Source organism: Sander vitreus, chromosome 12 (assembly GCF_031162955.1).
Source record: "Sander vitreus isolate 19-12246 chromosome 12, sanVit1, whole genome shotgun sequence".
Lineage (NCBI taxonomy): Eukaryota > Metazoa > Chordata > Actinopteri > Perciformes > Percidae > Sander > Sander vitreus.
In genome coordinates this window covers 6,302,359-6,313,557 of record NC_135866.1, presented here as the reverse complement: position 1 = coordinate 6,313,557, position 11,199 = coordinate 6,302,359, and the positions used below count along the sequence as shown (strand labels likewise).

At 42.7% G+C, this 11,199-nt stretch overlaps 1 protein-coding gene across 2 annotated transcripts; it reads left to right on the top strand.

Annotated features, from left to right (window-relative positions):
* The first annotated feature begins 45 nt into the window (after positions 1 to 45).
* agfg1b (ArfGAP with FG repeats 1b) lies at positions 46 to 10,506 on the top strand. 2 transcript variants are annotated; one of them, XM_078263405.1, is made up of 12 exons: positions 48 to 389; positions 2,995 to 3,088; positions 3,366 to 3,481; positions 3,957 to 4,095; positions 4,211 to 4,367; positions 4,553 to 4,660; positions 7,294 to 7,438; positions 7,661 to 7,740; positions 7,832 to 7,924; positions 8,156 to 8,314; positions 9,776 to 9,870; positions 10,081 to 10,235. In XM_078263405.1, the coding sequence occupies exons 1-12, from the start codon at positions 223 to 225 to the stop codon at positions 10,135 to 10,137; spliced, it is 1,410 nt and encodes a 469-aa protein (XP_078119531.1). In that variant the 5' UTR covers positions 48 to 222; the 3' UTR covers positions 10,138 to 10,235. The 2 variants fall into 2 exon arrangements, with proteins under 2 accessions (XP_078119530.1, XP_078119531.1); XM_078263404.1 differs by lacking the exon at positions 9,776 to 9,870 and having other exon boundaries at positions 46 to 389; positions 10,081 to 10,506.
* Positions 10,507 to 11,199: the final 693 nt, after the last annotated feature.

The following is an 11,199-nucleotide window of genomic DNA, read 5'->3' as shown; positions in this document are numbered from 1 at the left end:
TCCAAACCAACAGATGGCGCCTGTGCTTGTGAAGCCGGTCTGTGTCACACTATGGCCGTGTAGAAGAAGTAGTTTGTCAGTCGCCCCAGTCTCCCCGGCAAGGAAGGTGTCTCCCCGGCCGCCGCTGCCGCTACCAACAAGTCTACCCCGAAGACACCCGCCCTGTGCCGGGTCCCTTGACCAAACCTCTTCCCCTGTGATACTAGCCCGCTGTTTTCGGCTATGGCGACGAGTGCGAAGCGAAAGCAGGAGGAGACTCATTTGAAGATGCTCCGGGAAATGACTAGCCTGCCCGCGAATAGGAAATGCTTCGACTGCGACCAGCGCGGCCCGACCTATGTCAACATGACAGTGGGCTCCTTCGTCTGTACCACCTGCTCTGGGATCTTGTGAGTTTCCTTTTGGACCATAGTATCATATTTATTGTTTACAGTGTCCACCAGGCAAGGACAAAAGACGCCGCTGTCGGTCATGGATTTGTCCGGTCCACAACTGACTTGGTGGTACTGTTAGCTTGTTAGCTAGTGTTAAAGTCAGGACAGGTAACGTCGGTTCTGCCGTTGGTTTGGGTCGGGTAGTGTCTAGTGTAGTTTGGTTTGTTTACAGTTTTATTTACAGCTTTACTTCAGCGTGAAAAGAAGTGGGGTTTAGGCAGAGTGTGAGGGGTGGTTTCAGTGACTGAGTACCTGTGTGTAGTCAGGTCAGGTTGCCTGTTTGGTCGTGCAAGGTTAGCACGCCCATCGTAAAAATTCATAATAGTCAAATATTATATATATATATACGATAGCACGTCACATATAAACCTAATCTAGTTGAACTTTAGCTGGACCTCCGACACGGCATGTGGCAAACGCACACACCTCTAGATAAGCAGGAGCAGGGTGGGTCTCTCTACTTGGGGAGTAGTTAATAGACGAAGTAGGGCAGGGCAGTGGGTTCTTCCTCAGCTGCCTTCTGATGAAACCAGTTCTTCCTTTAGTCGTTATGAAATCATAACCAATATTAAGGCTAGTGGTGGCGAGATGAAGCCTGATGAAGCATCGATGCTTTCCAGCAAAGTGGTTCACAAAAGGGTTCATTTCTCGAGGCTTCATTTGCTCACAATACCACCTATTGGTCAAAGAGTGTAAAACAGGCAGATATATTACAGATGTGTAATATCTGTGATCTGTGCGTCACAAACGGGTTTTGACTGATTTTGCGCCAGTAAAGACTTAGAAATAAAGAGGAAGGAAAAAAAAAAATCAATTTCCACGTAATCCATTTATATCAATGTGTATTTTCTAGTATCTAAATTAATTACAAATCAAACAACATAATTAATTACGCCTTTGGCAACAGTTTCAGCCTTGAGTCTATGTGGAAGGGTCTGTATCAGCTTTGCACATCTGGACACTGCGGTTTTCCCCTCAGTCTTCTTTGCAAAACTCTGAAAGCTCGGTCAAGTTGCAGTGAACAGCAATTTTCAAATCCTGCTATAATTTCTGGATTGGATGGAGGCCTGGCCTCTGACTTGGCCATACCAGAACATTACATTGTTGGTTTTCAGCCACTCCTGTTATAGATTGCATCAGGTTTTCCTCCAGGATGCGTCTTTAGACTTAACCCCCTACAAGCCTTCCATGGCCTGCAGCAGCATCCCCAGAGCATGGTGCTGCCATCACAAGCCTTAAAGGTGGTGATGGCTGGATGTGTTTTGCAATCATCTGACCATAGACCTGACATCCCTTATGGCGAACACTAGCCCAGATGTCAAGTGATTTCTTTCTTTTTTTCAACAGTGGTTTTGTCATTATGACAAATCTGCCATAAAGCCGAAACTGGGGAAGCAATAGTTGTTAACTGCACCGTGTCTCCCATTTTCACAATAAAAGCTCATCCAGAATTGGCTTTTGATGCCCTTCCTCGCGGTTGGCCCTCTTGCACAGACCCTCGTATATCGAGAACTGCCTGCTTGGGGCAAATTTACAGCCATTTAAAAAAAGATTGTATGATTGCCCTTACTATACTCTGTTTGTTGATCTTATTTCCCCCTTCAGTGTTGATAGTTGACCCTAAGCACACATGTTATTTTGTGCTATATAAACAAGCAATGATTCAATAATCTGGCAACAGATTTATTTGTCATCTTGATTTAGCTTTTGCCATAAAACCTACTAACCAGCTGTTGCAACTTCCAGCTTTTTAAAGTATATTTAATCTAATGTCCCACCTACAATTACACACAGGGGATTTCAACTTGGCTCATTATGTGACTTCTTAAAACAGTTGGCTGTTACGGTGTGATTTTGATATGTCACAAATATATATATGTGCAAAGACTTATGCAATTAGTTTTGTATTTGTACTTGGCTTAGATCAATTTGTAGAGATCTGTTTGAACTTTTATTACTCAAGTATGTTTTCTGTGGATCCATGTCAAAATGTTTTTGTGATTCAAAAACAATGAAACATGAAGAAGTGAATTTGAGTTTACAGCCTTTACTGACTCTATAAACATGTATAGTTATGATGGCATCTGCTATAAGTCACCAATAACAGTGAGCACAATATCGGCAATTTCTAAGTAGGTCTGTCATTTCTAATCAAATGAAATCAATTAAAATCACAAACATTTCTGATTTGCCTTTCATTTTGATTTCAAGAACTTCATATTTACAATAACGTTCCCTAAGATGTAAACCAAAACTGTAACGTCTATGGTCTTCAATTAGAAATGTCTGACAAATGTTCATTGCACTCAGTTTTTATTCCCCAAACATAAAATACACATACATGAAAGAAGAAAATATATCAGTGCATCTGTGCGGTCGTACCTTGGTTAATATTTAATACTTTTATTTACTGCATGTGTCCTGTTGTGTGTCTCTGTGTGTAAATCCTGTACTGTTTTTGTAATATTTGTTATAATCTGTATGCAGTATTTACTGTTTGCTGACTCAAATACCAATAAACGGGGAAAAACAGCTAAAAATGTACCTCCTCCACCTACAGGCGAGGACTGAACCCCCCACACAGAGTGAAGTCCATCTCTATGACCACATTCACACATCAGGAAATTGAGTTCCTACAGAAACACAGCAATGAGGTATCAGGCACACTTTACACCAAAGGACTCAGCACCATATTTCACATTGTTGAACAGAACAGTCATTCTGGTTTTGATTCAGAAGCATCTTGGCATTTCCTGAACCCTGCATAGTCAACTTTATTGGCATTCCTCTCTCCCCACTTTTCTCTCCCATTTCTTGTCCTCCCCTCCCCCTACCCTTTACTTCCTCTCACCTCTCGCCTGGCTTTGCCACCACCCCCACCTCAATCCCCTCTTACCTCCCACTCTCCTCATTCCTCTGCCCCCCCTGTAGGTCTGTAAACACATCTGGCTGGGCCTCTATGACGACAGGACGTTAGTTGTTCCAGATTTCCGAGAACCACTGAAAGTAAAAGAGTTCCTTCAGGAAAAATATGAAAAGAAAAGATGGTAACATAAACTTGATTTTTTTTTTATATGTTCTGGGAAGAGTAAACCCTGTTGTCAAAAGATAAAAAACAAAACAAAATACTTATTTCAGTCCTTCACCCCTTGGATGCACATAGTATAAATGGTTAGATAAACCAATATGTAATACTTCTTTAAATAATGGAGTGCTATAAAGTCAATGGTGGTTAACCATATGTTTCAGTTTGATAGCATGCTCTTCATTGTCACTTTCCTCTTTTACATGCAGTGTTGGTGGAAAGAGAACAACTTTAAAAACTGCTTTATAAAGGAAGGTCCCATTCGATTTAAATACTTACCTTTAGCCCAATCAAATAGATAAATTACCCATTTGTTGTACTTGCGTAGTGCCCAGTCAGTCAGTCAGGATCAGTTAGAAAAGCCTTCCTTTTATTTTCTGTCTTTTTTTGTTTTTAATACTCTGCATTTGCGTTGGTGTGCTTTCCTGGATGCCTAGGTATGTTCCTCCAGACCAGGCAAGGGCAGTAGCTAGTGTCCAGGCCTCTGTGTCTGGCTCCTCAGCCAGCAGCACTGGTAGTACCCCAGAAGTGCAACCCCTCAAGACCCTGCAGCTCAACAAGACCCCACTGCGCCAGGTAACCGAAATGTTCTCTGAGGCTCTCTTTGTCCATTAGATAAGTGTCTATGATGTCTTCTGGAATTTGGACGGAGAAGACTTTTAACTCTTTAATTTGTGCGCCCACTGCCCAGTCTCCGGGGCTAGGTCGTTCCCAGGCTCACAGCGTTGCTCAGGAGAAGAAGTTTGACTTGCTCTCTGACCTGGGAGGAGACATCTTTGCCGCTCCACCCACTCAATCTTCCAGCTCTACCAACTTTGCCAACTTTGCACATTTTCCCAGCCAGTCAGGTAAGCTAGCTATAGCTTTCTCTCAAAGGTCCCAAAAGGTCCAACATTTCACTCAGACACTCGATACACACAGTAATACAGATATTTAGCAGTGTGAAGCCTGGTATGTCATCATCCCATGCATTGCCCTGCCATTGTTTTTATTTCCACATTCATTGTTCATTTTTCCTTGTGTATGGCTGCAGCACCTCAGGGTAATTCAGATACCAACTTTGCCAACTTTGAGGCATTTGGAAACACTGCAATTCCATCCCATCTGAGCACGTCACCCCCCTCAAAGTCCTTTTCATCAGGTACCCCCACTCCCCACCATTGTCTTTCCTCCACCCTATCCACACACACTCACCCTCATCTCAGTATTTTTCTTATTTGTTTCTTAACCACTGTGTCCACTGGGCAAGCCCTTTCTGTAATCACCTATAGATGTGTAGAGCACTGTCGCTGATCATCACTACTGTTCAAAATTTGATGGAAGCACATTTCTCTTGGAAGATTGTATAGGTTTTTAAACCAATGCTCAGCGCAGTGAGCACTTAAGACACGCTACGTTGTTAGCAATGTTGGAAAACACACCGACACGTGCTTTCAATTTAAATTAATTTGACTAAAGCGCTGTGAAAGGAGACACCCATTGGACATTTAGCCCTAAACCTGTTACAAAATACCACGCTTTTCCCTGAATCTTTAGTTAAAGGAACACGCCGACTCATTGGGACTTTAGCTTATTCACCGTATCCCCCAGAGTTAGATAAGTCCATACGTACCCTTCTCATCTCCGTGCGTGTCGTAACTCTGTCTGACGCACCAACCGCTAGCCTAGCTTAGCACAGATCCTGGAGGTAACCGGCTCCATCTAGCCTACTGCTCCCAATAAGTGACAAAATAACGCCAACATTTTCCTATTTACATGTTGTGATTAAGTGTATAAATAACAAGGTCACATGAGACACAGCCATCTTCTAACCGTATACATACTGGGAACTACAGTGCTGGTCATATAATTAGAATATCATGAAAAAGTTGATGTATTTCAGTAATTCCATTCAAAAAGTGAAACTTGTATAATGTATGCATTCATTCCACACAGAGTGATATATTTCAAGTGTTTATTTCTTTTAATTTTGATAATTATAACTGACAACTAATAAAAACCCCCAAATTCAGTATCTCAGAATATTCATTACTTAATATAGATTACTTAAGACCAATACAAAAAAAGATTTTTAGAAATGTTGGCCAACTGAAAAGTATGAACATGAAAAGTATGAGCATGTACAGCACTCAGTACTTAGTTGGGGCTCCTTTTGCCTAAATTACTGCAGCAATGCGGCGTGGCATGGAGTCGATCAGTCTGTGGCCCTGCTCAGGTGTTAGGAGAGCCCAGGTTGCTCTGATAGTGGCCTTCAGCTCTTCTGCATTGTTGGGTCTGGCGCATCATCCTCTTCACAATACCCCATAGATTTTCTATAGGGTTAAGGTCAGGCGAGTTTGCTGGCCAATTAAGAACAGGGATACCATGGTCCTTAAACCAGGTACTGGTAGCTTTGGCAATGTGTGCAGGTGCCAAGTCCTGTTGGAAAATGAAATCTGCATCTCCATAAAGTTGGTCAGCAGCAGGAAGCATGAAGTGCTCTAAAACGTCCTGGTAGACGGCTGCGTTGACCCTGGACCTCAGAAAACACAGTGGACCAACACCAGCAGATGACATGGCACCCCAAACCATCACTGACCGTGGAAACGTTACACTGGACTTCAAGCAACGTGGATTCTGGGCCTCTCCTCTCTTCCTCCAGACTCCAAAGGAAATGCAAAATGTACTTTCATCAGAGAACATAACTTTGGACCACTCAGCAGCAGTCCAGTCCTTTTTGTCTTTAGCCCAGGCGAGATGCTTCTGACGCTGTGTCTTGTTCAGGAGTAGCTTGACACAGGGAATGCGACAGCTGAAACCCATGTCTTGCTTACGTCTGTGCGTGGTGGTTCTTGTGAACAGCCAGCCTCTTTAGCAATGACCTTTTGTGTCTTGCCCTCCTTGTGCAAGGTGTCAATGGTCGTCTTTTGGACAGCTGTCAAGTCAGCAGTCTTCCCCATGATTGTGTAGCCTACAGAACTAGACTGAGGGACCATTTAAAGGCCTTTGCAGGTGTTTTGAGTTAATCAGCTGATTAGAGTGTGGCACCAGGTGTCTTCAATATTGAACCTTGTCACAATATTCTAATTTTCTGAGATACTGAATTTGGGGTTTTCATTAGTTGTCAGTTCTAATCATCAAAAGTAAAAGAAATAAACACTTGAAATATATCAGTCTGTGTGGAATGAATGTATACATTATACAAGTTTCACTTTTTGAATGGAATTACTGAAATAAATCAACTTTTTCATGATATTCTAATTATATGACCAGCACCTGTATATTCTCAGAAGGCGAAGCACTGCTACTTGGGCAGAGTGATTAGCGCAACACCTGAAAAGCACCGTTGTTACTCTCTGCTCCTCACCACGGGGCTTCTCAGGTGCTGCGAGCAAATCACTCCGCCCAAGTAGCAGTGCTTCACCTTCTGAGAATATAGTTCCCAGTTTGACCTTATTTGTACACGCTGTGACTATACAAATCACAACATGTAAATAGGAACATGTTGGCGTTATTTTGTCACTTATTGGGAGCAGCAGGCTAGATGGAGCCGGTTACCTCCAGGATCTGTGCTAAGCTAGGCTAGCGGTGGGTGCGTCAGACAGAGTTACGACACGCACGGAGATGAGAAGGGTACGTATGGACTTATCTAACTCTGGGGGATACGGTGAATAAGCTAAAGTCCCAAATAAGTCGTCATGTTCCTTAATTCTGTATTATTTGAGTGTGTGGTGTGTATGCATGTGGCACTTGATTTGTGAGTATCTTATTTAAATTTTTTTTAATTTCCGAAAGGGGGAGGTGTGCCAATCCCGTCAATGTCTAGTGCCGTCCCTACCCAGTCCCAGACAGAGAGCCGCAGAGAGGATCGATACGCTGCTCTGGCTGAGTTGGACAACGAGCTCAGCTCCTCTGTTACCACAGCCAGCAATGTGCCAGGGTGAGAGACTGGCAGACACACACAGTAATAATAGCACTGCTAGTAAATGTTTACCAGAAACCGTTAATTTAATTAAACAAATTTAAAAGTGTTTGTTTAAAAAAAATCAGCAAACTATTACAGTATCAGTGTATCAGTTCTAAAGGTTAATTAATGCCTGTCATGCATATTGCGTGTGTTAAACGGATGTAACAGCATCTAATCAGGGCATTTTCTTCACAGGAACCTATTTGGACCAGTGCTTGGTTCATCGCCTGCCCAGAATCCACCTGTGTTACCCAGCATGCAGCCTGGCTTTGGAGGTGGTTGTAGTGATTACTACTACAGTGATGCATGCAGAATTAAAATACATTTTCAGACTAATTTTGCAACTTCCACCTGCATTTCATCTAGCCGTCCCATCCACAAATCCCTTCGTTGCTGCAGCCGTTGCCCCGGAGATGGCCACCAACCCTTTCCAGACCAATGGCAGAGCGCCAGCTGCGGGTGTGTGCACATTTACATTTTTGTGTATTTAATAAGACACATTTTTTTTTTAAAATTAAACATTTTTGTTAATTAGATGTAACTCAGTGACATTGCCAAGAAGCTTTGTGATTTGCCAACATATCTAGAATTTACTCGTGTGTGTGTGTGTGTGTGTGTGTGTGTGTGTGTGTGTGTGTGTGTGTGTGTGTGCGCGCATGCATTTACACACATGCTGCGTGTGTCTCGTAGCCTCGTTTGGCACTGGCTCTATGAGCATGCCCGCCGGCTTTGGAAATGCATCTTCCTACTGCCTCCCGACCAGTTTCAGCGGAAACTTCCAGCAGCAATTCCCTGGCCAGGCTCCCATCCCTTACTCTCAACCCGGGGCCTACCACCCTCAGTCTAATGGTTAGTGGCCTCCCACACCCCTCTGTCCTCTTACCCTGTTCCACCTGTGCAGTACCTTTCAGTGATTTAGGTCACATAGAGCATTTTTCTTGGCATGAATGTTATGTTTCTTTATCTACATGGTGGCCATCTGCTTTGGGAATTGTGTTTGTCTTGCTGAGGCTGCAGCACATTAAAAGTGACTTGTCAGTGGCAGCTACTGCACAGCGATAAAAGGTTGCATTTGGGGTACAAAGCTCTAGGGTTCCTGCTCTGTGCATCACTCATAAGGCTCTGTTCACACCTGAATGCAATCAAAACGCGCTGGGCTTGGCTCTTTTGTTGTTTTTCTCCCCTCCTCTTCACAGTTTTAAGCCGCCTACACATGATACGCTCTTTGCTCTGTGCACACTGCTAGGTAGGGCGCAGAGCAAAGCGCAGCGCAGGTAAACGTCATCAAGGGTGGCAAGGAACCTATTTCCCATTGCTAGGTAACGACATACTGTTATCTCATTGGTTGCACTTTCGAAAGGTCAGAGGTCTAAATAATTTGAATTTTGAGCGGAAATCAATGGAACGGCCAGCGCAAAGCGGTTTTGCCGCCTATCCTGTGTAGACGGCTTTAGTCCCTTAGTGCTTTAAAAAAATTAACATGTAATTATGTTCAGTGTAAAAAGATAATTTATCTTTGACTCTTTATAGCCTCCTATTTTTGGCCGGTATATATAACCGTTGCAATGAAATATATTACACATTGCTGCTGTTGGGGTTTTCCTCCTCTGTGTCCCCCCCCTTTTGGGACAAAGTGTCCGACTCCAAATAAAAGACCTATGTATCCCGCGTATTCGTTAAATTGGAATTACATTGATCCTAAGCAAGAGCCAAATAAGACGATAAGATGAAGTCAAATACATTCGTTTAATCAGTCAAGCATCAATACACAGATCTGTGGGATCACAAGGCACGCAGAGACTAAGTTTCCCTAGCAACAGACAAAAAACCAGAGCCGGTTCACGTATCTCTAGACTGTCAGACCTCGTGAGCCCCGATCTATTCTTCCCCTCATCTCTTATGCTTTTTTTCTTGGGCCCTCTCTTCTTCTTCCGCACCGGGACTGCTATCTTCACACAACACCCCGCCAGGGTGGGGCCCACTGTATTATGTCTCGTCCTCATTTGTTATTATTACTCAATGTACTTTGCTCGAGGCCCCGTGACCCTAACTATTTTATATTTACCGCTTAAGCTAAACCATCTGCGCGTCAGAGTTTCTTTTGTTTGGGGATCCACTGTCTCTATGACAGCACACAACTCTGTGCAATAAGCATACACCAAAACACACTTGGTCTCTTATGGAATCATACATACATAACATAAGAATATTTGCATTCTTATTATATTTATCTGCAAATAGTAAGAACATTATTCTACACTGCTTAACTGCAGAAGAGAGAAGACAAGCCTTTCCCTTTATCACCCCTAGGCCCTGCATTCCCAGTCTACGGACAGAACAAGCCCTCCATGACGCCCTTTGGGCAGCCCTTGGCAGGCCCTGGCATGTCCAATAACCCATTCATGGTGAGCATGCTTTGCCTTTTTGTTTTCCCAGCTTTTTGGGGTTAAAGAAGGCAATAAAGGAGGTACTGTGGGGGCTTTTATAAGTTTCGGAAAACAATTGTACTGATTGATTTCAATGAAAACATTCCTATTAATAACATTAATTTGAAGGGATAATTGTCTCCGAATGTTTTCTGTTGGTGTCTTACATCCATCCCTTTCCTATTCCAGGCGGGAGCCCCAGCCGGGTCATTCCCTTCAGCGGGTTCAACCAACCCTTTCCTGTAGCACAACTCCCAGTCCTTGCCACCAGAGGGCAGCATGCAGCACATATTCAACGCATCCGTTTCATCATGCAATTAGTGGCAGTACAGTCTTTTTTTAAAAACACTTTTTTTCTTTTTTTTTTTTCATAAAAAGAAGTTTACAACACTATGAAGGAGTACAAATGACTATATTGGAGACTAAGGGACTGTTATGCGGAGACAGAAAAAAATGTACTGTTTGGACTATATACAATACATTATATGCTTTTTATTTTATGTTTACAACTGTAAGCTCTGTGCATATCATAATATGTAATCACAATTAAGTACATGTTATGTATAACAAGGACTGAGTTGACAAGGGTGAGTATACACATACCTTGTTGAAAAACCCACTACACTAGTGTCTAGGGGGTAAGGGTATAGACTTTAGGATTATTAACAGGGTTCCATCCAAATCCATGATCTCTGGCTTGAAGCAACAATGACGATGCAGGTATTTCATTTTCAAAAGGGATTTCTTTTTGTTATTTCAGCATAATTATGGCTATACTGACACTAAGGTGCAAAATGTCCTTTATTAACTAAGTTGCCTATAACCCAAAGCAACCAAACATTGTTTGCAACCAACCACATTTGTTTTTAACCTAGAGTAACATACCACACAGGTGGCTGGGATACAGCATTGATCCTGGACTATTTGTCATCCTTTTAATAATATTGCCAACATTTGTGAAATTGTGGGGGGAAAAAAAAGGGGGTAGGTGCTAAATTTTGGTTTGAAACCAGGGGCAACTCCTAGAATATGAGGACTGCATAGACTTCAGATGTTTTAGCCCACGAGGTAAAGGGACAGGCATGTCTACTAAAGCACAAATGGAGGAGACAAAAAGTGCAGGCTTGAAGATGATTATTTCTATGTCCCGTTACCGTAACTAATCTATAACTATTGGTAAAATTGTTAAAAATACTCTAAGTAACCTTTCTCCTGCTTTCAGATATTCATTATATTTTATGAATATGACGAAGACAAAAGGAAAGACTGTTAAGAAGGTTTTAGGGTTGTGGGTGTGACCCAAATTGG